This window comes from Pyxicephalus adspersus, chromosome 8 (genome assembly GCF_032062135.1).
Source record: "Pyxicephalus adspersus chromosome 8, UCB_Pads_2.0, whole genome shotgun sequence".
Lineage (NCBI taxonomy): Eukaryota > Metazoa > Chordata > Amphibia > Anura > Pyxicephalidae > Pyxicephalus > Pyxicephalus adspersus.
The window spans coordinates 16,266,956-16,294,853 of record NC_092865.1 but is presented as its reverse complement, the minus strand read 5'-3'; the positions used below and the strand labels follow the sequence as shown (position 1 = coordinate 16,294,853).

At 38.3% G+C, this 27,898-nt stretch overlaps 1 protein-coding gene across 1 annotated transcript in view; it reads left to right on the top strand.

The window, feature by feature from the left end:
* The window catches only part of TRABD2B (TraB domain containing 2B), a 179,652-nt gene that overhangs the window by 3,595 nt on the left and 148,159 nt on the right, over positions 1-27,898 (top strand). The window contains exon 2 of the mRNA XM_072419605.1: positions 499-1,059. Within this exon, the coding sequence (XP_072275706.1) occupies positions 499-1,059 (561 nt within the window). The remainder of the gene's footprint in view (positions 1-498; positions 1,060-27,898) is intronic.

Sequence of the window (27,898 nt, the reverse complement as noted above, 5' to 3'; positions counted from 1 at the left end):
CCCTCATTCACTAAGCAAAGCAAAAATCCCCTTTGCAAAAATAGCAAATTCACTTTGCAAAGTTATTCTGTCATTATAAAAACCAACAAAAACGCATTCTTCAAATATGAAGTGACTTGCCAATAAAAAAATTTTCTTAGAAATGCTTTTAGTGATAGAAAGATGAAAGTTATATTGAATACTAAAAACTGTGAAAAAAGTAGTTTGGAAGGCAAATCTACATTCCTATTTCTGAATTGTAGTTGCTTGTTTTATTTTGGAAAAATTGAAATATTGAATTTTACATCCTAATGCAGAATATAAATATATACCTGTATATACCTAAGATTTGTCAGACCACATAAAATAGGTCTTTATGTTTTGAGCAGATGCTATGAGATACATCACACACACGTATACATGCACATATATCATATAATATCATATCTTATTCTTGCTAAATTTTAAGCAGCTGCAGACTTTCCATATACTAATCATAATCGATTGTTCTTGTTGCAGCAAGAAGACCTCAATTCATTCTTGTGGACCATTAAAAGAAACCCTCCTGCTTATCTCTTTGGAACCATCCATGTACCATACACCAGAGTTTGGGACTTCATACCTCTGAACTCCAAAAAAGCCTTTCAGGAGAGCACTAATGTGTACTTTGAGCTGGACCTGACGGATCCTTATACCATTTCAGCACTGGCCAGCTGTCAAATGCTACCCCAAGGGGAGAACCTTCAGGACGTCCTACCCAAGGACCTCTATCGGAGACTCAAGAGGCATTTGGAGTATGTTAAGTTAATGATGCCTCACTGGATGACCCCAGACCAGAGGGGTAAGGGTCTCTATGCAGATTATCTGTTTAATGCTATTGCCGGGAATTGGGAAAGGAAGAGACCCGTGTGGGTGATGCTGATGGTGAACTCTTTGACGGAAGCGGACATCAGGTCTCGGGGAGTACCTGTCTTGGATTTATACTTGGCCCAAGAAGCAGACAGGATGCGGAAGAAGACCGGAGCTGTGGAGAGAGTGGAGGAGCAATGCCACCCCCTCAACAGGTTAAACCTGTCCCAGGTAGGAACCTGAATTTCTTTCTTGCACGGTTATGGTGCTCATGAACTCAGCAATGGAAGATGTTGTGCAAGCTGAATTTTTCCATGATATGTGAAATACTGTAAGGGCAAAGCCCACATTGCAAATTTTAGTTACTGAATGCTGTTTTTATATAGACCTTAATATTTTGATCCTGGAGAGTGTTAAGGCATAGAGGATGAGTGTTTGTTGGGGTAGTGCACACATACCTCTAGTCAATGGTGGACATTGGCCAACAATGGGTCCATTGGGGCTCTTTGTGATCTTGTGGCAGAGGAGGGTACAGGGCCCTTGTGCAGTGGCACACTTTCCACTTCTCTATGTCCAGCTCTGTTACCAGTATTATATCAGGACCCCTTTATTCAAAATCCAACCCTGCACCTTTAGAATAATATGCTGGGGTTGTCCACTGCTATTCATAGACCCTGACAGGCCAATTTAGTTGCCCATCTACTGATCATTCCAATATAACATTTCCTGGCCTAGGGTGACAACACTCCCTGTAATGATTCCATGGAGGGGCAATGTTGTCACCCTAGATAAGTAAGTGTGTTGGGACAACAGAGCATCCTTCTCCTCGTTCCTTTAACATTACAGAAGGAGTCTGCTTAAAGACTAGTGCATGTGGGCCAATTTTCACATCTGCCCCAATTTCTGATTCGAGAATGAGCCCTAAACTGACTTATGACTAAAGCCAAGTACGCATGTCAGATGATTCTTGCTCAACATAAACAGTCATGCTTGTGTTGGACAAAAAACTGACATTTGGACAAGGGTCTCTGATCAGGAACAATTGCTGTGCCTTTCAATGGAGGAGAGCACAACAGGGTGCCGCTTGCTCAGAACAGAACGGCACTTGGTGCACAGTGCTTGTTTGTTCATCTGTTACTAGAAAGATCTCAAAAGTTCTGAAGTCTGTACAGGCCTAAAGTCAGAAAGAACTGAGAACAATGTAACTGATAGTAGTGCAGCAGAGGCAGAGAGCACAAGGATGTTACCAGCTGTCAATATTTCTAGCAAGATCACCAAATATTCTTCTACGTTTCGCAAACTGATAAAAGGAAACAATTTTATTATTATATGCAACAGACCAAACAGGTTCAAAGAGACGTTTATTTTTAGGATTTACATATACTCTGAATGTAACAACATCCAGCTTTCCAAGACTCCTCCACTTACGGTGACTTGCTGCAGACTTTATTGCTAATGATCTGATTGCACGATCTGCTGCAGTTTTGCCCTTGGTGTCAAATCACAAATTAAAAGCACCCCCTGTAGTAAGGTCCGGGTGGTTCTACATGGACGCATGGGCAATGTCACAGAATGAGACAGCAACGCCCAGCCTTGACCTTATCACCGATGACACAATACATAACACTTTTCAACAATCTGGATTTTATCATTATGCATGAATGGGAATTCTCATTAACAGAAAGCTTGTTTCATTGATACTTTTTGAAAGTGGGAAAGAATTTAGCATTGTACCCCTATCCTCCCCCTGCAGGAGTTATCCAAACAAAGTCTATTACCTGTGTTATCGCCATCAGCCCTTGCTGATAATGGTACATAGACAGGTGATAAACGTTTCTGGATCACCTTCATTCTTTTGAAAATAAAGTAGTGTTGATTTGTTTGAGTTTTGCTTGCAGATATAATTTATTTCTATACAATCATCTGAGTTTCTGCTTTTTACGAGACAGTAGCAGTTTATATTTGCTTGGGATGAAGGTGCCAATGGGTATAAAGAGAAATGTTTTTTGAGTTTATTATGTGCTGATATCAAGGAGCAAAGACTTTTCCTCTATTATTTATTCAATAATTCTTTTTGTTTCCATGTTTGTGTTACTTTAAGATAATCAATGATGAATGAAATGCTCAAAATTCAACTTTTGTATGTAGGTGGCGATTCTCTAAAAATCAATATGTAATGTGTATGTGCATTTCCTATAGCCAGGCATATCAGTTGGATAATATTTATATAAATATATTCTAAAGGAAAGCAAAATGTTTTTATTTCAGTTTGTTTTTTATTTGTTTATAATGTTTTCTAACAATTCAGCTGATATTTTTAATCCTGCAATATTTTTTATAACACAATATTTTTTAAAGGAACCTTTAGGGCAATATACATTGGTGACAGCCTAGTACTCTCATCCTGTTTGGTTGTACGCTGTGTAAATCTCATTAAGTCTACACGGACTGTTACACGGAGTGTTTAAACACCATTGTTTATGATTTCTTTTCATTCCATTGGGCCAGTCCACACCAGAGCATGTTCTTGATTGGCTGTAAAGAGAAGGCATTCTGAAACTTTTGGAGAGATTAAAATGACCAAAAATGCCTTCCAAGCACCCAAAACAACCAATAATGCCTACAAATGCTCCGGCCACAATGATTTTATAAATGCTGAAAAACTCATACATAAGCTTTATAAGCATTTACAAAATGCTTATATACAAAAATATAAAAAGCATTTGTAAAATTAGTCATTAGTCAGGAAAAGAAGGAAAGGGTAGGGAATTAAAGGAATTGAAGGGTAGGAAAGAAAAGGTTAGGAAAGGAATAGAAGGAAAATTAAGGAAAGGGAAGAACTGACTTTATAAATGGAGACATGATGCGAAATGCATTCAAAATTTGATTTTGGGCTTACATACACTTTAATATACAGTAAAAAAAGTATTTACATCTAATCACATTCCTTTTTATTCATATATGAAGATTTTATTGGCTCGTTCATAGTGAACTTATAAGAAGTATGAATATTATTGATATGTGCTGAAAGGTGTTCCATCTCAGTAAGTTATGATTTTGTGCCCTAAGTATTTCTTTTTGTATACATTGCAGCACGGATTGTCTTGTATTTGCCCTCCCTGGCGCAGTTCAGTGCTGGGTCACTGACACATCATCATAATGTTTCCCAAGGCCCTGGTATATAATGTGTTACCATGGTGTGTATATTTAGTAAACTATGCTGTGTGGCTTGTCTGTTTATATACAGTCTGCACACACAGCGTGTACTATATACATCTGGGACCCAACAACAATGCTAGCGCAGAGACAAGTTTACAAATTCCATGTCACAAGCCGACAGACTGCAAACACAGCAATGTTGCACAAAATATACAGAAGATGTCATTATTCTCTTTTTGGCTAAAAAAAGATCCCAACAAAAATAACATCACTGTGTCCTGACACCTCCGCTCCATTGCAGTCCTTCTCAGGTCAACCTTTTATTTATATTTCCATGCAGCATTTCCTATCACTGAAGAACCATCTTTTTTTCTTTATATGTACCTATTCCAACAAGCGGTGGAATTCAGACTGATGCCATCGAAGGGGCCACTTATGTCTTAATTTTCTGATTTCGGCTAACTTCATAATTGCCTTCAAATGTAGGGCACCCTCTTTGGATTAGGTGGCCAGCTGTGATAGCAAATTAAGTATGGTGTCTGATAAGATCCTTTCAACAGATGGAAGTTCAAATAGCTCAAGTAGCTAATAAAATATTTGTTGTATGGCAGATTGGCAAATATTTGGTAAAGTCAGTCAAAGCAAGTATCTTCAGTCAGTTTGGACTGTGTAGTGCAGGGCTGTCCATCTCCAGTCCTAGATTGCCATGAAATAGTCATTTACTGACTTTCTGCAAACCACACCATACTAATTGTACCGCTCTCCATTAGAGAAATACTAAAAATGTGCATAGATCCTGGAGTTGGACAGTCCCCGAGTAGTGGCTGTGTTTTACTTGAAAAAAAAAAGAAGGATGGATTACATTTGCATGGATGTGGATGGGAATTCATCCTCAGTATTTGGGCCCCTCTCATTTCCAGGTATGACTTTTGCAGCATTGCTCCTTGTCGGGACATGGCATGCTCTGTGCAGCCACATAGAACAATTGTGTAAAGTTTTTGCCAACTTCCATGTCTCTTTTGCAGCTCTTTGCAATGGATCTTTGGTTCCTCTTTAAGCTGACTGCCTCTTAAGCTCTTGTAGCTGTAGGATGGTTTGTTCATTCTGGCCTGCTATAGTGGTGGACAAATATGTCAGATATCCATGGATGCATAACACCAATATTGGGCAGAGACTCCAATACGCAGTATATACTGATGTAACCCTGGTACAACTGTGTTTTGCAGTTTGCTTTTTGATATCTGAACAGATGAATTGATGTTGGTGCACGACAATCAGTTTATGGACTGTGATTGATCCACTGGTGGCCCTTCTCTGTGTCACAGACCACATGTGTCCCAATTCTGCTTTAAAAGCTGGTGGGTCTCAGCAGCTCAGGTTGATGTTTAAGCCCTGTACCGACATCAGTGACAGGAGACCAAATGAGCTCAATACACCCAACAATGTTCTGTTCTATGGAAAGGGGAGAAGGAAGAGAAGCAAGTGGCACCCAGCTGTGCACTCTTCTAAAGGAATGTAAATCAGTCATCCCTGCTCAGTCATTTATTGCTGCGTCAGGACAGCTTGATGAACAATGCTGTACACATACTAGATTTTCACCCAAGATGATCATGACCATTTGTTTAGGGTGATATCAATCTAGCATGTGTACGGAGCTTATGTTTAAAACCCTATACTGTGTTGCAAAAGGGTAAACGCCTGAACCATCATGGCGACTTGCCCCAGGCTGCATATGTTATTTTCTTCAAACTGGCCATTATGGGGTGGAATGTATGAAGACTCCTCAATAATTTCTCTAAGCACTTTGGTGTGATCATATTTGGTCTTGGAGTGGCAATTTAGATCAAGCCATAAATATTACATTTTCTAGCATCTGAAAAATAAACACAATTTTATTTAATTCCCTTTTTCATTGGGAAATAATATTGTCAGGGAAAGGGTGTAAAAATCATATCAAGTTGCATAAATATATATAACATGCCACTTTTACATCCGAGTGGAATTTGGGAGGACAATTTTCTGGAAAGGTCACAAACTCTGTCACAGCCAAAGAAAAACACAACTGGCAGCAAACCAATGTTATTTGAAACCGTCTGTCTGGATGCTGGTAATGGTGATCACAGGGATACGGCTTACCATCCACCCGCACGCCAATTACAATAATGACTGGCCTGTCATATCTGCTTTGGATTGGCCGGTTAGTCATTCTAGTGACTTTTGATAGACAGGTCAGCTTCACCTGGCTCGGTGTAGAATCTGTGAAAATGTTGACCTGTCTGCAGAACAAGGATGTAAAACATTTTCAGTAATAATGTTAAAAGTATATCTAACCTTATGAGTCAAAAATCTGTATATATTGCACTTTTACAGTCCTTAGATAAGGTGTCTCTTTTAGTTTTCTTTTCTTTATGTTAATTTTTCAGAGTTCTGTGTATTGTTTTACACTGAATATCTCTAGAGCAGAGGGGAGACACCTTATACCAAAATCTCAGTGCCAATGATCTCCTACAACCTCTTTGCAGCCCTTTCTGTCTACGTGCACTCCGGTGATGGCTGCAGTTTAACCATTCTTGAATTATACAACTGATCACCAATAATCTTCTTGTTGATATTTAAAAGATAATGTCATGATCATTTAGATGTTTCTGTCTAAAAGAAACCAACATCATATTTTGATTGTACGGTTTTGTGCAAGTTACGATGTGTCCCAAGCCCGTTCCCCCGGGATGTACATTCTTGGATAGCATTATCTCGGGGAAGTGAGGCTGAGCAATAAGACTGGCTTGTAGCTAATGGACATAATGGAGCTATTCATTTGTCATCATTTCTCATCTCTGATTTCACTAATCACACCCCAGGACATCTTAGCCATGATTACAACACTGATAGGATTACCAGGGTGTTAATTGTGCTCCATAAAAGGAAAAGAGGTCCTTCTCACAATTGCCTGAACAATGGCTCTGTCCTCACTGTCTTAACCCCCGCAGCTCCACCATGAAAGTGGTACTGGTATCATTCACCAAAACTTCCCCACACTGTGATTGAGTCATTATCCATTTATGTGGCCTGATACTGCTAGAGATACATCAGGTCCATACTTCCAGAATGAAGATATCTCAGTGGTTGGTAGATACTGAAGAGTGAAACCCCTGGACAAGGTCTGAAATCTTCCTGGAGGTGTATGGGTGAGATATCTGAAATGGGTCCCTTGGTCTTCACACCTACTGTGAACATCAAGAGGGCATCCAGAAGAGTTTTCCGTTGGGTTTTTATAGTATTACATATTAGATAAATAAAGAAAACATATGGAAGTAACAAACCATCAAGGTGAACAGAAAAAAAAGTAGTTATGGATGGGAGCTTATGCCGTTGAAACTATCCATGACATGGAAGAAACCAGTGGATAACCAATTGTAATACAACACACCTATGACGAATAAATCACTTTCAAAGCTGAAGTTTAATCTGCCTAAACCTTATTTTGGACTCAATGACACATTCACTTGTTTTTGTGTTTCACTGTGGGCAGATCAACACTGGTGGGGGAGGTTGGAATGGGGATGTATGTAGCTTCCCGAAAACATGGTAGTATTATTATACTATAGTATAAGTATACTAAACATAGTATTACTCATATGTGATGCTGAGCCTTCAGCACTGAAAGAACTAGGATCCATATAATGAAAGTGGTGGGTCCAGGATAGTAGCTGGAGAGGAACTTTTTAATGTAAGGGTGCTTTTAAAATAACTTTTCAGGACTCGGGGAAACCCTGCTTTAATTACTATATCCATAGCTCAAAGTACATTTGTGTGGTGGTCAGTGGAAAGCATTCTTGCATTGCCAGTGGGAAGATTGCTACCCCTAAAGATAGCCAAAAAGATCACTGGTGTCAATAAATCCTAAAGGAACCCTAGAGTTCAGTGGTTGAGGAACACTGGGCTAGATGATGATGGACTTCCTCCAAACAAGAGGCTCTGCCTAATCTGCTGTCTTTCATACTTTATCTGAAACAAAATGAAAAGTTACGGCCGATGCTATTTTTTTTTAAAGTCATGATAGCAGATAATGTGATCATTGCACAAGCAGACAATTGTGGACCTTTGATGTTGACCTTGTGATGATTTAAGCATTCTTGAAAATCTGACACTTCCCCTAAGTAGAACTTTCATTTTTGCCTGAACTAGCAAAATGACAGCTAAATTTAATTGGCTGTTTAGAGAGGGCTTCCATTTTGTTCTATTCTGTATTTTTTTAACCAGCAGACTTGAAAGACTCCATTAGGCATATGCTTCATAACCTTTCTCCCACTTCCCACTACAGAGGTGACCTTTAGATCACAAATCATAAGCAGGCTTTATGTGAACACAACAAGCAAAGTTTAATGGGGTCTTGGCATTTCATTGGAATGTATGAACTGGCCAACAGAGCCTTGACAAATGTTATGGCTGACCTCCACTAGATCATCGCAAGCCATTTTGTTAAATATATATATATATATATATATATATATATATATAGTATGTTGTAAATGCTCCCAAAATAATTTTCCTTTTAGTGAAGCAGAAATGTGTCATATTATATGATGGCCTTTCGCTGCACTTTAGTATTTCTTTCAGTTCACCTCCAACAAAATGAATTTCCTTGCATAATATTTTCAGTTTTATCAGTTTCCTAGCCAAAGTAATTTACTTATGGCAGTCATCCATTCTGCGAGTCCTCGGTGTAATTAAATATAACATTTTAAGCTGACTCTGGCACCATTAATGTGTTCCTGACCTTACTTTACTCTGGGATTGATTCAAGCCCGCGTGGGTTCAAGAGAAATGTACCCCTCTTTATAATTACAGTTTATTTTTTTATTTTAATACGCACCAACATTTACAAGGCATAATTTATTATGCCAACTTAGAATGTCTGTGCTAGGATCTGGAACATTTTCAAATAATGTAATCACAATGCAAATGCTATAAGTACGGTTGAGCAAAAGTCTCATGTATGGATTGTGAACAAATGTAGCGGTAGTCTGGGGAAGCCCGGTCAACAGGAGAATAAATGGTATCTGTTCGTGAATGAAATGGCTAGTATGGAAAAGAAAGAGGTTTCAGTGTAGGAGAGAAAGCTGAAATCATAGACAAAACTAGTCCTTTTCTTTAACAGTCACAGTTGGCCACATCTTTCAGCTTTCTGAGCACCTTTTGGCATAACCAGTGGGGATGAGCGAGCGAGTTTTTAAAACTTGATCTCACAGTGAATTTGGTCATTCCAGCTTACCAAAATTGCAAGCGAGAATGTCCGCTGTAAATTCACCGATCGTGCTCGAATTTAAAAAAAAAAAAAAAAAGATTACAGGCTGCACTGATCAATGAATGTAGCACCGGCCCATTTAACCTCCAGTGCCGAGGATCGCAAACAGGATTCCCAGAGCTGCAAGAATGATTGCAGCCCTGAGAATCCTCTGTGATCCAGGGGCACTAGAGGTTTATTAACCTCTAGTGCCCGGGGGCTCGCTAACAGGGGGATTCCCAGGGAATCCTGTCAATCCCCTGTGAATCCTCCTGTTATAATTTTCTCGATCTTTCGATGGTTTGCAAAATCGGTTCGTCGTAGTTCGAGGAAATTTTTGGAGAGGCATTCTCGCTCATCTCTAATAACTAGGAACTTTTTGGATCTTGCCTGGAGACTTCAGCGAATCAGACTTCCTTCCATTTCCATTGCTACAAGCTGACCTACGTTTTTTTGCAACTGTTTTCAACTTGGTCCAATGGTGCCACCAGTTCCTTCTATCCTTTCACCAGTGGCAGCAAAAGGCAGACTCTTTAACACCTGGTGGTGCTTACTGAATTATATGTAAACTTCTCAGTCCTGGATAATGTGATCCTCACCTGCATAAAGATTCCCCCCCCCTAGGAAAAGCAATAAAAACACCCTGGGCCCCCCTAGGAAATGGCCAGAATGGCAAAGTGTCATTTTGCCAGAAGAAGATCAAGGAGGAAGTCATGGGTAGTTCTGGAGCATAGAAAAGGATAAGACAACCTTCCATCTTTCTTCTTTATTACAGAAGCAAGGAACCCATAAGTAGGAGAAAAACTGGAATAGTGACACAACTAGATAGAAGGATAAGTTTTAGTGGACCAATCATCAAAACTATTTTCCAGGAAGAAAGCCTGTAAGACTGCGACAGAAGGTATACCTGTCTATTGGAGTCCTTCTAGAATAAACAATTATTGTGTGCATATGCGGATGAAAGGGGGGCATAATTTATGTGAACAGCCTAGAGTTGGGTTTTAAGTCATTGAGCTTTATATAATAGTCAGATACCGGGTGGTAATTGGTTTGGCCTGTTTTGTTGTCCATTTACTATCATTCCTATGCTTCTGCGCCACACTAATTTCAATTATATTGTTGTAAAATCATTTAAAACAAAAAAATTGATTGGTTTATGTGGGCTGTATACTTTTTTCATGCCTTATGATTTCTTTTTTTAATTTAAAATAGAAGCAATCCCATGGCACTGCATAAAAAAAAATTACATTGTTAGAAAACCTCATTCACAAACCTTACCCAAGTTCATTTCACCCTTTCGTTTTGTAACCATGTCAGAAAGGGACTTGTGAGGAGCTGTAAAGCGAAGAAATCACTAGGCACATGGTTTTCATTCCCAGGTCGTTACAGCTGTCATTTATATTGTGCTGTTAGAGCAATGGCTGGCGGATTATAAAGGAAAAGTGCCGGAGATGGGGTGATAATCCCAGAGTGTCACTTCTGTCAAGACAGGAAGATCGCCGAGATTTATTCCTGGCCAAGTCATACAGAATTTCTGTAGACTTCTTCGTTATAGCTTGGCGCAGTTAAAGAAAAACTCTGCTTTGGCTGAAAAAGTAAACTTTTCACAACCCAAATGAAGAACATAATGCTTGGTCTGTGTAGGAATTGTTAAAATGCTGAGCATTACTTATCATGATCCATGGTGTACAACAGATGGTATTTTTTTCCTCTTCTCTCTATATAGGTGGGCTTTCCACCTTATCATCTGTGGTGACCATTGATCCTGCATGGTAGGTGATGATATCAGCAAAAGGCTCAGTCAAAGGACCAGTCAAAGACTGGAAGAAGGAACCACATCAGCAGGCATTGACATACAAGCAAAAAGATAATAATCAATCATAGGTTTTTAAAATATAAGCTTCCTTGGCAGCAGGACAGAAAAAGGAATTGCTTTTTTTTTTTAATTGTGACTTGAGATTGGGAATAGAAGTTCTTTGGTGGCTACTGGTGGTTGGCTCCTTGCCAGCCTTTCGGCAGTCCCAACCACATCCCTGTTTCATAATTAACAAGTATTGCAACATTTGATAGCATTCTGAAGATGTCACTACCACCGTGGTGTATTCCTTATAGATAGCCATGGTTGAAACCCAATGTAGCTTCCCAAACCCTGGGCACAGTTTGCGGTAAGGAAGTTGTAACTGCACTGCAACCTCATCGCATGTCTGATCCTATCCAAAAGTCATTTTAGGTCAGTGTTTCTCAATCAGGGTTCCATGGAACTCTAGAGTTCCTACAAAGGTTGTTGGGGGTTCCTTGAGCAATGGGCAGTTTGTGTCGCTCAGGTTAGTTGGGGCGACACCGGTGATATTTTTGGCTGTCTATGAGGGCAGCATTCTTCTCTTTGACCACCATACTGATTTACCATGAGCGGTGGATATGGTAATTTTAGCAGGGGCTCCCTCAGATCCATGGGTTATTTCAGGAGTTCCTCCATGTTAAAAAGGTCAATAAGACTGCTTTAGGTAAACCAGTCAATTAGTTTTGCATGGGTAAAGGATGGCTTCACTTTAAAGCTAATCCAATACCACTAATATGGTAAGCACCAATTGATAATGGAAGAGATAACCCATACATGCTGCGTTCCGCAGACAACTGCACATCATTAAAGTGGTTTGGAAGTTTTTGCAATCTGTTTATAGTTTGCGTATTTGAGTTTGCAGTTGAGTCATAAAACTTGGAAATAAACATCACAGAGCATGAAACAGACCATACGTCAGACACATGTCAGCGTGTACATCTTATAGGCGGAGGTAAGCCTCCATCCACTCCCGGACAAGACTGATTTTTTTTTTTTTTACATTATATTATTTTCTCTTTTATCACAATGCATAGCTGTGGTAAAGAAAATTCCTTCTAATGGAGGGACTTGTCAACTCTCTAGAATATAATACTGTTTTAAATTAGCTTTACATACTAAATATTTTATCTTTGTTCCAAAAGACCATATAAAATAAGGGCTTTGTGAAATAATTGAGCTTTGTATTTAAAACATATGCATGTACTGCTAGAGTAAGGATGGGTTAACGTCTCCGCCAGTGCTGTTGGTTTCCATTGGGGAGATTACCTTTCACTTCCTATTTAATGTGTATAAGTATGGGTTTCCATTAAATTTCTATTCTGAAGAATAGGTAGAAATAGAGGAATTCCCTTCTAGACAGATAATATGGTAACAAGGTCTGGTGACAACTCAAAGTTTTGAATTTACCTTTACGTTTATTCCTGGTGATGTCGTTGATTAAAACACAGGGCCTGATTTAGTAAAACTCTGCAAGACTAGAGAAGATTGACTATCATGGGAGAACCTCGGTGATCCAGCAAACCTGGAAAGGATTTCTAAAAATCATTTGCTATAAGATATATATATATATATATATATTTGCTGTAAGATTTGCTGTAAGATATTACATCAAATATATTTATAATTATAGGCTTGATTTGTTCCTGAAGAAGCGTACTCAGGTCCTAGAAACGCGTCAAACCTATAAGCCTTTCTACAAAGTAATAGACCAACTTGATTGAACATCATATTTGGTTTTATGGAATTTATTTTTTATATGTATTTTTCCTAATAAATTATTAAACTGTTATTAATGTTGTACTTATAATGCTGTTAAAGTCCCAGGGTGATTGACCCACCCAAAAGAAAGAAAAATTTTTATACATCTAACATTCACCCAACTTTTATCTAAAATGTGCATATTTGTTCACAGTGGATTCATGTTCAATGTTTGAATCCTTCACACACAATTTATACATTTTTGTGTAATTCTTGATAAAAAAAAAATCGACCCTAAAAATTTGAAAGGGTCCATTTTTTAGCCTCGTTATTTTACATTAATAAAGAAAACAAAAAGGCATAAAGAAAGATCAAATATACATAAAAAAATGCAATACAAGATTATTCCAATCCTCACCAATGGTGAAACCAGTAATGTGAATCACTTTCACTGAAATCACTCTGGTCCCTTGGCTTTGTTTCATGCGTCTGTAAGAGAACCGGTGACAGGGATTGGGAGCAGGATGAGAAATGGAACCGAATAACTCCTTTACCCTATTGAGAGGTATGAAGGAAATGGAGCAAAAGCAGAATGACATTTTAATAGAAACATGATTCTACTTCAAAGGATTAGATTTTACTGAAACACACGTGGGCCGTTGTGATGAAAATTGTTTAAAGCCTTTAAAAAAACATATTTCAAAAGTTATTAACATTTAATAGGTGTTGTTTGCAGCTCAAGATGACATGTGTCAACGCACAGACCTCTGCTTCTATAAACTGTGTCTACTATTTGATCTGTTACAATGGCTTATGGTAGAGTTAGGCTAAAGCCAAACTCCATCATTAGAGTTTCATTTAAATAATAATTGCCCTGGAGGAGTTCAATACAAAGAAAAAAACAGTTCTTGCTATTGCTGGCCCTTTACCCAAGACTTATCATTTTGCAACCTGGTGCATTCCCCAAAACAAGGAGAATTCCCCTGATTTGCTGCTGTGTCTTCAAGATAGGAAGTGATAATCCCAAAAATCCCCAAAATTGTTATGTATTTTAACTCTTCCTTGCTCTGTCCAGCTCCTGAGGGTTAAAAATACCCAATACATCCAAGTATGGAGAAGAAAGTGGTTTACTTCATGTGACAGCACTGGGACAATCACCAGGCACCAATGCTGTGCATGGCCAAGCAAGCTAAGAGGTGACCTTCCATAAGGTGAGGTTCAGACTCACAATAGCGACACCTTGCTGATTCATAAAGAACCAATATTCGCAGCCTTGACCCCATTCATTCTGCATGTGGCTGCCATGAGTACACTCTACATGTAGTAGCAGCAGTAGTGGCACACTGTTGTCTTTAAAAATGTAAGGTTGTGGCAAATATCAATCAAACATGGCTTAAGATTTTTCCAGAGTGGGGTGGCAATGTAAACATTGGGTTGTTAAATTACACAGTGGGGCAACTCTGCTATCCCATTGGTTTGTAGTCGTCAGGGGGGGTCCTATCCTTGATAACCATTAGCCATTTCAATGTTGACACTGTCAACCAAAGTTGCATTGGTGACGTCATGGAGCCCAGGTTAGTTATTTTTTATCTGACATTTGCCATAATTCTAAAGAAAAAAAAATGGAGTCACTGGGCAGCAAAAATTCTAGAATATTCCCTAATATTATCACATGTGAAGAGTTCCTAGCCTGGAGTGACATACCCTACATAGGGAGGCAATTCCTGCTCCTTGCAGCTGAACTGAGCAATGGTGTAGCCTAGATAAGGTAAATTTGGGTCAATGGGGAGGGAATTATAAGTGAACCTGTTGCTTTGTCCTACAATTCTTAATAGTTACCTGCTAGGTATTGAATATGTTCACCAGCTAACATTTTGTCCCATGACAGAGAGAAAGTTTTTGGTGAATGTGGTGATGCCAAGAAGTTTATTTTCAGTGAAAACTTGGACTAGATTATTTTAGAACCTCCAGTTATATCCCACGTGTTTTTTTGTGAAGCTTTCCACTTCAGTTCCTATTTTAGTACCTTTAGTAAGAATAAATAATTTTTAAACATTTTGGAATGTATGTGCTTCTCTTTATTGCTTTAGACAAAACGAACCATTCCTCGAGGCACTATTATAGGGTGTTGGACTGCACACCCTTAGCCAGCTGTAATGGACTTGGCGTCTTGCTTATTGAATAGACCTCAAATTTCATCACGCGTAAACCGCCACCTATGATTGTGAGGGAATTTGCCAACTCACTAACCACAAGAAAGGCCAGTATGTTATTACACTCTGCAACAGATCCTCTTCTCGGATGCCTGGTCGATTTCTGGAATGAAGATGGCTTGATGAACTCCTTCGGTGCCACACAGAACAGGGATTAATAATGAAATTATTTAACTAAAAACAAAACTCAAACAATATTTTATATTTATTTTGGATAGAGAAGTCAAGAGCTGTTCTAATTTTTATTGACATCTGGGTCCCTATTGTGAGATTTGCCCTTTGAAGGAACATAGATGACAATAAGCAGCAAAGCCTTCCTGTCCTGGCGATGCCCAAAGCTTCTTGGTATCCCATAGGGAGGAACTGTGGAGGAGTAATTTTAATGGAATCACTGCCAATGTGAGCAGTTCATAACTCAAGTATAATCCTTATGCTGAAGTCAGAAAAGTCCTCTTAGTTTACTTTTTGGATCTTTAGATCCAGCAGGGCAATTATGGTACCTACAGGTGGTCTTTCTTTCCAGTTTCCTGTATACTACTAATTATTATATTACTGTATATTACTAATTAGTCATATCACTAACTGTTCCTCCAAAGAGACTCACAATCTAATATCCCACCATTGGCATATGTTATTAGCACAGGACAATTTTGAAGGGAAGCCAGTTAACCTAACTACATTTTTGGGATGTGAGAGGAAACCAGAATGTCCAGAAAAAACACACTCAAACATTGGCTGAGATTTAAACCTGGGATTTAGCTCTGCAAAGGCCAAAGTGCTAACCACTGAGACAACCATGCTGCCCCAGTGAGGGTTGGGCAGGGTTGCAAATACTTATTACTCCATGGTCAAGGCCAGGCATGATAAAAATGGGCAGCTGAGTGGGACTCAATAATCATAGTGTCTGGAGAGTGGGCAACGTTGGCCACCGGATAATTGTTTCCTGGTCTAGCTATTTTTGGTTTTTATATAGTCACACAATCATTTCATTGTTATTGTACCTGCAGATGACAGTGACTAGTCACTCTTCCGGACATATGAGCAATGAGAAAGGCTTTAAAATCTTTTCCGAACACTTTTTCTTCCCGCAGCTGGCATCAGATGAGTCTGGCTGCTCCTATGTCTTCTTTTCCAATAGAAATGAACTCTTACACTTACCAAAGTACATGGTTCAGCCAACAGAAGACATGATTATAAAAATGCCAACCTCTTGGAAATGGCATAATCATGAGGATGAACTGAACTGTGGAGCTGTGTCTCCCTCCAGCTGATCATGCCCCTTACTAAGTTACCAAGGCTTGTTCTGCTCTGTGTTCTTGTATGGAGGCAGCCAGGTTGGCAGAGCTGCCAGCAAGGCAAACATTGAGGGTGATCTCAGGTATACATACAGGTGGAGAGACTGTAGGCACAAGAGTGCCCATGCACCTTTTCATACCAGAAGGATCACTGCAAATTTTTAGAGGATTTCAGACAAAATGTACATTTATTTATTGTATAGCTTAGGTACAATTACCACTTCAAAATATCACCTGTGTAGTAAATCATAACGTTTTGAGTTCATTTCCACTTTGATGGTGCGTGAACACTGTAGATCTGAGAAATACTTTGAATACATATTGGTAGAAGGTAAACATCTGTATTTGTTATTTGACTTTAGTCCAATATGTTTCTAAAAATTCAGGAAACTTGTAAAAATTTGTCAATACTATGAAGCTTCTCAGAGACAACAGTCTGATTTACAAATGAAAGTGAAGAATGAATGTGATTAGGAAGATGGTAGCTGAGAGCAGGTGACGGAAAAACACTCCCCAGTGCTGTCTAGATTTGAGCTGTGGGGGATTGGAGAACATATTAAGGTAAATTGAGTAAACTTTTTGACTTCAGCAGAGCTGCAATTTTTTTTTGCACATCATTAGTTGCTTACTGATTGACTTCTAATTCTGTTCAGAATTGGAGTTTTTTTTAAATGCATAGAGCAGCAAAGCCAAATTTGCAGTGCTATTTATTTAGGTATATCTAACTTTTTTTTTATAGAGGGATTGGATGGTAGGACACCTGTCTAATTTATATTTGCTGCCTCTGCTCCCAAAAGGGATCTTGTAACCAATGTAATCATCACTTAAATTTTTGCAAAATTCTCAATTTGAGCTTTCAAAAGAACAGGAGGTGACGGGAAATCTTCCACTAGGAACACTTCTTCTGGTGACAAATGTGGGAGTGGGATTTTTTTAAAAGGGGGGCTTTGAAAAGTTTTGGCTTTGAAACAACCTGAGATTAGAGGTTTGGAGGTTAATGCAGGTGGAACCAATTGTGTTCATAACTTTGTTTCATATAGCATTGTGCTCATATTTTCCATGTATTTCCCTTGCATTACTCCCTGGAGCTGCTATATATGCTGAGTTGCTAGGTGAAAAAAACACAAACATATTGGAATTGCAGACTGATAACAAGAGTTCAATTTATTGCACTAATCTCAGTTCATTATATTCGGGAATCTTTGGCTAACGTAATGTCATCACAAATAACTTTGGCCTAAAGAAGTCAGAGCTGGGATGACAGCTTTCCCTAAACAGTGGTATTAAAACGTCACAATGTAAAGAAGTTGAGGAAAGCTCTCAGCCACTTAACACCTTTTCATGGGTTCTCAAGCTGTGGAGGACCAAACAGAATAGTTTAGGTCTGGCCAATACACATGGTTCGTATTTGTCCGAATGTACAAAGTTAGCTCTCTGTATGGAAACAGAATGTCATAAAATATTGAGTAAAAAGGTGCCACGTTTAGTGTGTCAGCTCAAGTACTTAGCGATTCCTCTGTATGTAGTCTCCCCCAGATTACTTATATAAACAGCATCAGCTGCCTGGTTACATGAAGCTCAGTTAAAAGACTATTAATAGACAGCTGGATTCACATAGACTATCACTTGTTTACTTTGAGTGTGATATTGTTAAGTACTGGTGGTTATATATGGCAGGGTGTGTGTGATATGTTTTCAAAAGATGCATTTAAAGGCCAATCCCACCCAAAGGTGATATTTTTAGATTTTTTGGGTGAGGAACAGTTGGTTGGATTACCTTCTAAATTCTTACATTTCCAAAAGGCTCAAGTTGTGAAATTGTGACTGGCTTTTGTATAGATTCATACATATAAAAGTTCAATGTTAGGGTGTCTTCTTGCAGCTGGAGTCCCATATTATTCTATAATATAGAAATTCTAAAACAGGTATGACGCCAATAGTGTTGGCCAAATTTGTCCTATGTTCCTAGGTCTCATATGGTCTACCTGGTAATCACAGGTATAGTGTACAGCTCATAGCCCAATTTAATCATCAGACATCATTTGACAAAAAACACTCATTGGTTTCAGGCCAAATGTCCAGTGTTTGGATCCAATTTGGCACAGACCCAAAGCCGAACACTAGCCAAGCCTAGACACCAACATTGGGTCTTGTAGGGGCCAGTGGACGAAACTGGGCAACATCTTACCTAAAAAGTCCATAAGAGCTTTTTAAAGCTAGTGTACTATTCAACTAATTAGCTAATGTGTCTACTGGAATATATAACTTTGCATTTTTTAACTTTAAAGTGAACCCGCGCATAGTCCATAAGCAAAGTAACAAGGTGGTTGCAATGCAGTTTATGCCATAAACAGATGCTGCTTACTTTGCCATTGCCCAAGTCAACCACAGTGTCCAAAACCTTAGAGTCCGAAAAATCCCCACATTCCTGTGGGGGAGTATATTCAGCCATGCCAATGTTTTTCTTAAGAGCACAGGAAAAGTGAATACATAATGGTTCTTTCTTTAAAACAAATTTGTTACCTAGTATGGCTAAAGAACAGGTTCTTTAAGGTTCTTCCAATAGCACATCCTACTATTAGGTAACCAGGACACTTTTACAAGTGTAGAGTGTTGGAGCCTTTCTGAGTTTGGGAAAAGAGTACAGCCCAATCCCGATCACCCTTAAGGGGGTGGGAAGGGGAAGGGGTATTCGTAAGGTGTTGGTCCTCTTCGGTTGTGGTTCTCCTCTACAATATGCTGGCAGTGAACAGGTGTCTATTCAGGTTTGTGATTACTTTCCAAGGAAAACACCGTAGACTTTAACACCTTTTGTTTTGATGCACCTGTCAAAACATTCATGGACAATGTATTCCTTATAAATTGACAACTGTTCACTGGACTTTTTTTTCCTTGTTTCATTCCAATCAGTGCCATTTAAGCAGAGGTAGAACAGGTTAGACTTGTGGACTTTTCTTGTTTGCTGTTACTTCAGCTATTTTTTCAAGAAAAATGGGAAAATCAGAGTAATCGAATCAGTACTTAAAAATTAGATCAAAAGTCTCAGACGTCATGTTTAAACTTTTTCCTTTAATAGTTCTCTGCTGGCTTCCTTAGATAGTTCATATGGACATATAGACACTGTAAATATTAAGGCTTAAAACACCTCTGTAGGAATGTGTATGAACAAGCTTTTCAAAATAATAAATCTTTATTCTCAAATGAATTGTATTTCTCTCTACATAATTTGAAAAACAGTTGTAACCTACAAGTACTCAAGCAAAGTTTAAAAAGTTATATATGTCTTTAAACCAACCCCTAAGTAATGTTTAACTATCCAAAAAAAGGAAAAATGATTTTTTGACAAACTTGTATTGTAACAAGATTTTTTTCACATTCAAATCAAAAGAATATATCATTAACCTTTTGATTTGTATGTGCAAAAAATCTTGTTACAATACAAGTTTGCCAAAAAACGCCTCTTTCTCTTTTTTCTCTTTTGAATATTGAAAAATGATAATACAGCATTTGTAAAGGTAAATCAAGTCTCGCCAGATAAATCAGCAGAGAATTGGTTTGTATGAGGACAACTCAGTGAAGAGTTTGTCCAATCAAAGCCCACAGAGAAGCTGGGATTAGGCGGATCACAACGCCTGATGGTCCAGGTCAAATCTTCATTTCTACGCCTCAGGGAACATCTTTTGAGAGCAAATCTGCATTGTTCTGTCATTTTATTTTGGTCAGGACAATTTTAGAGGATAATGAAAACTTTTCCTGACTCAGTGATTTTAATAAAACGCAGCCTCTCCTCACTTAACAACATGTGTTACATATATTATTGATTTTTTGTATAATAATGATTAGTAACAATTTTTGAGGATTATTGCCAAACATTCATTGAGTCTTTTGTATTCTTTTGTTTTCATCAGCCAACGTGGGTGTTTGTGGTATACCCACATCTTGGCTTGCGGTCTAGTATTTTTATATGGTCAGCTCCTTTGCGACAGCTAAAAAATTTTGAAGAACATCTTGAATAATTTAAAGGGGCTCTGTCATTATGGAAAAATACATTTTTCTCTGAAACACCCTGTCAATGTTTTTTACTTAGATTGCTGTTACGTGGCAAATCAGATGTTGGTATTTTTTAAGATATAACCATGCCACTGCTGTTTGACACCTCCAAGATACTCCGCTACTGGACGACAGTTCCTCCCGCCAGTTGTAATATCACTACAAGACACAGTGGTAGCATTGCTGGTATATTTTGAAGGAGATTTGATTTACTGCACACTCTGAAGGTAAATTTATAACTCTTTCTCTTTATGTAAAAGGCAGATTCTAGCCAAAGTTGATATTTGATTGTATTTGTTGAAAAGTTTAATCACATGCTGGTTTCTTCTATGCCCTGGTACTTCACCAGTAAAAAATTACCATAAGAATTTCCATCTGTGTCAACCATGTCACTTAGCCAAAAAGTCAATATGGCAATATGAAGAACATGACGGTTAAAAAACTTCTGAAGAAATCTCTAGAAGCCATTGGATGAAGAAGCTAAATTACCTACTGTTAGCAGTCAATCCTGTTGCCCGGGCCCAGACCAGTACCCTCTATGGTGCTAGGCTTTGTCTGTGGTACCAGGAAAGTAAGACACCTCACACAGGTGATGGTTTCAAGCTCTCAAAGTTTATTGGCACAAAGGCAAGATTACACAAATCAAAGCGTGTGGAACATAAACAAGTCCCTTGGGGTCAATCAAGACATGAGATACAAAATATGTCAGTTATATGCAATATACAGTTGCATACATAATTCGTAGAGGCTAAATGATTTTTGTTTTGCATAGTGACAACAACATAGGAGTATATTGCACACAGCAGCATGCAAAGATACATATAATGATAATAATAACAAGCAAAACTATGAGTTGATTAATTCCATAACCCAATGTTGGGAAACAAATTCCACAACCAATTAAACAACCCTGAGTCATCATTTTGTACAATATCTTGAGCAAGATTGCTAAGGGTTTTAATAGCATTATGGAAGGATCCTGAGTGATCTGTCATGTTAAAACAACCACTATTATGTTTTAATAGTAGATTATCAATGGCCATCTTATTTTGCAATACATCTCTCTTAGTATTAGTGTAATCTGCCAATAGTCCAGACAGGGCAACAGATAAGGAATTAACATGTTTTGCTACTATACAGGCCAGGTGTGGAAGATCTGCGTAGGTATTAATAGTAAAACCTAGGATACCTATGATGGAGGCACCCAATGCAACATACTCAGCCTTGGACAGTAATTGCTGATCAGTAGAACAAGTGTCGTCTAGGAGAATGGCCTTCCGCCAGACCTGATGACTTCTAGGGAAGGCAGGGTTCTGGACCATGGCTAAGGCCATCCAGGAAAAGGTACAAGGGGACACGAGTAATGTTGGCTTAAATGTAGTTGTATGTTATATTCCCACATCATCATAGCCAGCCTGTAGGCAACATAACATGTCTATAATGTCTAGGGGACAGCTGAGTGGAATTACAGAACATCTTTCTCAGTTCGGTTACATAAGCGAAAAGAGTGAGATGTAGAGTTTTGAAAATTTGTAAATCCCCTTAGTACTATCATACCTACAATGGGGTATCTTAGAGGGGTAACAAGTCATGCGGTAACATACGTCTCCATGGGTAATATTTATAGTATGTGTAAATATCATTAATTTTTACTGGGAATCATAGGTTTTTACAATTATTGCAAAAATTATACAGGTTATGAGATAAACGTATATCTTTTTCAGTAACCTCAGTATCATTGTAGATTTTGCTAAAGACTCTAAGCAGTATTCTGACTGGAGTGGAAACAGCAATCAAACAAGATGTTTACATATTTTGAGTACTATGGAGATCAGATAGGCAAAAACTAGAGCTGTTGTATATTTCCTTGGCAAGACTTTCCCATATGTTGTTCCGAGAGTTAGTCCAGTCATCATACGCAACTTCCTGCCGGTGCATAGACAGGGTAGAGTCATTCTTTAGGTTATGGCTTGATTGGGGACAAACAAAAGGCAAATCTTCAGGGTGATAGTGGCAAGTTGTCTTGACCCATACCAAACAAAATATTACCATCAGGGCTCCAAAACAAAATACAAGCATCCGAGCTGGCACTTGTGGATCAAGAAGCATCATCCTGGCACTTGATCAATGGCACCTTCTTTACTCTCGAAGTGTAAATCCATGTGGGACCGTCGCTAGTAAGGGCTGCCATTCTGGTAATTGCCTGGACTGTGACTGGAGAACCGTACGGTGGATCCAAGGACTTATACTTATGAAGAGCCTTGATCAGGACCACGTCTCCTGGTTTGAATGGGTGTGTAGGTTGACCTAAAGGCAAAGGAAAAGATAAAGGCACATCACTACAGTTGCTGTTTAATTTGTCAATAAGTTTAGCTCAAAAAAAAACAAAAGGAAATTTAGACTAATTATTTCCTTGTTAGGACATAGCTTTAGACGACTTTACCATTGGACAAGGTCATCCATTTTTTAAGAAAGTAGAGAAGCATTATCGAGCACTCTATCTCAGTTGATCAAACATTCCTTTAAACCATCTTTTGTGACAACATGATTAGTCTAGAGTTCAAATATCAGCTGCAAGAGTAGGAGAATAAAGTCCACTTTTTCTCCTTCCAAGTGCACAAAACAAAAACAACAGAACAAAGAGGTCTGTGTAGGAGCAGGAGAAAGCTTCTCTAAAGATTTCAGGAAGAAGAAGACTTTCAGGTTCGCTGTAACTCAAGTTTCATTGCTTTGTACTCCAGGTGGGGGAGAAAATGTTCTTAGAAGTCTTTGTTGTCAGAGCTGAAATGGGCAGATGATTAGTTCTCTTCTAGCAAAAATCTTATCTGACTTTCATTTTACTCCATTTGTGTTCATCCTGAAGGCCTTTTTTTCCGCTTTACCTGTGCATGATGCATTATTACACTTAAAGCATATGTCAGGGCAATACATTCACATTTTATTCCTGTAAACACCCTGCAGGCATGGAAAAATAACTGATGATGTGCCAGAAATATAGTATGCTCCTCGTTTTCTCCTTGACATTAAAATACAGTATATTTTTTACTCTAAATTGCAAAGCATGTGGTTTTAGTTCTATTTGCCGATAGATGGCAAAGAACACGGACCTTTTCGCATTTTCTTTCCCTGTGCTCAACTCCATAAACCTTCCACAGACATAGAACACAACAAATTATCAATATACAAGATTTATGATGCACCCATCAGGTATTTTTCCACTTACTGGACAGATATAACAATATGAAATTCAATGATACAAATGATAAATTCTCCAAAAATGGAATGCAAAATGTGCAGTCTTATAATATTGTATCCTAATATGGTATGGAAAAGTTGCATGCTAGGTATGGCTTAGGTGATCATTTCTGATAAAATCCATTGATATGGATGATTATAAAGTGGTGCGGTTACTGCTTCTGAGTTGCAGGTAATCAGCCTCCTACAACCACATTTACCAGCAAAAGAAGTATGTTCAGCTATGTCTAAAAAGACACCCCAATGCTACAAGCTGTGATTGAGAATGTTGGATATACTGTGATATTGATGAATACCTAACCCCAGCCTATCAAAACTGTATCCATGACCCCTCTTTTTTTACTTTAATGATAGAGCAAGGGGGATCAATCGAGTGGGTAGGTTGACAACTGCGTAATAATTGTTGCCTATAAATGCCTAAAAGTAAACCAGCCCTTAGGTTTTCAGAAGAGTGTTGTTCGTGCTGTGCATTGTTTCTGAAGAATACTCTATGTCAAACTTGCTAAACCTGTTTACCCCCAAGGAACCCTTAAAATAAGATTCAAGTTCCAGGAAAGTCTATGTCAAGTAGGGTAATTATAAAAATGCCTTTCACATTATTGGTCAGTGTGAAGAATATCCCTTTTATCTTCCTAGTCTGAAGTCCATCCTTAGGTGAAACGATCATTGGGGTTGTGCTCATAGCGATAGACCCCAAACTTTGCAGGCACCATCAGATGGAATGACAACCACAGCTTAAGGAACCCCTGGCAGCCTCTGAAGGAACCCTAGGGTTCCACTGAACCTTGGTTGAGAATAGCTGCTCTATGAAGTAAATATGGCACTGAGATACCCTCTGAAATTAAGCCAAAATGTTTTAACATGCAAAGAGTCCAACATAATATGACCATGCTCAACATAATGTTAGTCCTCTACAAACCATTTAAACATATTTATCCTTATTACCACATCTGTCCTCCACCAGACTGGTTGACCAATAGAAGGAAATTATACTGTAAAACTCAATGTATTTGGTTATTTGTAAAGTGGTCTCTGTAAATTTATACCATCAGCACTATATAACATAGCAAAATAAACAGGTGCTTCATATAACTGTACATATTATAATGAATATAGACTTAGAGAAACATACACCTAGAAGATAACAAGAACACCCTAAATTAGTAAAGCTTGTTTGTGCCTGTATAATATGACGTGATTTCTAAATTCAAAGAAAAATATGCAAAGTGTCATGTTGTATTTTTCATCCCAGAAGCCTTTGCTTGCCTAATAACCACAGGTTAGATCAGCCAAAACCAAATGTGACACCTCCGAGGCCTGGATTTCCATTTTAGACCTTAGTACACATTTTTGTTGGCTTACTTGACTACAAATGTTAGGAAGCACCAAAAAAATTGGAGCTTTTAATTAACACCCCTTGGTTTTTATCACTCGCAGCCTATGTTCCAAGACTCCGAGTCATCCTGTTTACGTAGGTTCTTTATTACACTACTATCATTTTCTGAAGTGTTTCCTGGACACATACGGCAGCTGTAAAATAATTTTTGACAGTAATTATTTTAATAGCTAAAAGGGAGTTTTCCGCTTGTGCAGAGAAGAGTACTGGGTGTTGTTTTTACTGAGATTGATGACGAAAGATCTTTTATGGAAAGATGGATTCTCATTAGGGATACAAGCAAAGCACTGGGGTCAAAGGCTATTCATAACTACACTGACTCCATATTGTTGTCTGAGAAATCCTTTGACATTTTTTTATTTTTCTGAAATATTGGAAAATTGGTTTTCTTTAAAAACAGTTCTATTTGTCACCTGGGGCAAAGAGAAACACAAATATGAACTGGCGTTTATGATCTGCTTTAAGGCAAAGGCTTGAAGATTGGAAGTCATTGAAAAAAAGCAGAAAGAAAAAATCTACTGATAATTTGAAAGAGCCAAAAGGAAAAGGAACCATTCTTCCTACAAGTCATGTGGCTACCCTGTTCTCCCAAAGTACAACTATAGGTTCCTGTAGTACAGTCCAATTCTAGTTCCTATGTAATACATAAGCCACACAAATATTTCAATTACTGAAACCTAAAGATCAGCTTTGCATCCAAGCAATCTGCATTCTGTAAAATGAGTTTAGCAATGGCAGCTTACAGAATCTCTAAGTGATAGGTTCACTTTAAACACTGAGAAGAGAATAAGCAAGAATAAACTTTTTTACTTACATTTTTGCAAATGTTATGGTAATTTAGAAGGAGAATTGAATGCTTTCTACTGCTGTACCCCTCATATATCCAAACTGCTTTAAACCTAATTTAATGTGCACTGCTTCCTTACCGGCTGATCTCATTACCTAATGCCCAGGCATAGGTTATGTCAGCCTTAACCTTTTTAACATGGAGAAACCCTTGAAATAACTTTCAGGCCCCTATTTATTGTACAGCACTGCGTAATATGTTGGCGCTTTATAAATCCTGTTTATTAATAATAATCATAATAATAATAAGGTCTTCGGGAAACCCCCTGCTATAATTACTATATGCACTGCTCACAGTATATTATCATTGATCAGTGATTATTGGGAAGAATATCACCCTTGCAGCTTACTGCTGTCACCTAAACTGAACTGAGAGGCACAATTTGGCTGGGCTGTTTTCCCCCGCATGACACCTTGTTAGAAGAAGGGTGGGTGGAATTGTAATGGGGAAACAAATAGCAATAGGAACCTCAAACCTTTTATGACTTTTATGATTTTCTTTTATAATACAAATTGTGTCTATCATATCAATTGATATTGATTTTTTTGGACATTCTGTACCTGACTCAGTGTCATCGGGGCAGGAGCAGAAAATTACTTTAATTAGGATACAGACAGTAATATGAAGCTGCCAGATGTTCTAATCATTCACTATCCAAAAAATAATAAAAACTGGACCGGGACTTTTAAAATGTTTACAGCAGCTTTTAATATTCAACGTGTGTTTTGCTCAGTTGCTGGGCAAACTTAAAAAGTGAAATGCTCCTTTTGGCCCTGGAAGCACAATCACTTGCTGACTATAATCTTGTTTTGACAGGCGCTTTGTGATACGGTGAAACACAAGCACAGGTATTTGTCTATTGAGTGTACTGAAACCCTACTCCAGAACACAGCAATTTGGTGTTGGCAGGGAACATCATTAGCCGCATTTAGATCATTATCTGGCTAAGAGACCGGAGGGTCCCATTCACATTTTCTGTTTTTAACTGCTTCCGTAACGGAGGAAAAGTATCCCTACCCAGAGGATGTTGTGGTTCACGTGTTTAAATGTAAGACCTGAACTCAATTGTGCTTTATTTAAGGCAAAGAATGGCATGCAAAAATGTTGTAACTGCAAGCTATGTGCTGTTAGGTAATGACTAACAAAAAGCTATTCAGCATCAGTCTTTTGTTGTCAGGAATGTTTTTTGTAGGTGCTGGTGAGTTAAACCACCTGATAGTTTAATATATCTCCTGGAGACTTCTTTGGCAAGATATATACATGTAGTGAATATGAGTAGTGTATTATCCTTTTTTTTTTTTATAACCTTTAGACTCACCTTTAAATTAAAAGTGTTTTTCAAACTCAATTTAATTGGAACTTTCACACACAAAATAAAAAATATAACTTACCTTTACTGGTGAAAAAGCCGTCTGTCCCTCCACAATCCAAGCCCAGTGACTCCTGTGCTGTCTTAGCTCTTCTTTGCAGTACTGGACGGAACATTGGGAATGGCCATTCTTTCTTCTTCACATCACCCAAACTTGCACTGTGCATGGATGAAATCAAGCCTTTTTTTTCCAATATGGGAAAGCCCCTGATGACACATGCAAGATCTTAGTCTTGCGCAGAAGAAGCCCACAGCGTCCTGGAATATGAGATCCAGGTATCCTAGGAGGTTACAGGTTTACCCCCGCCATGGCAGTAAAGATGGAAGCGGAGGTATCCTTCCTAAAAAATGTAGGTATTAAATAAAATTCCATTATTTAAAAGGGATCTCTACCTTTTTACATAATGGTAAAATAATAGGTCCGCTTTAAAGCTGAACTTTGGTAAAGCAAATGTCTAAATACAAGGGTCCTGTGTATTCTTGTGTTGGAATGTTGTGTGCTTTCTGTATTTCTTTTCTTTGTATAATCCAGCATAAAACCAAATAACCAACTGTGATCAATAACATAAATATTTATAAAGACTTTGGTGTGTTTGCATCCCTTATTGATTAGTGTGATTAATAAAATTTTAAAATTGGGTGAAGTGACTTCTAAGAAGTCACT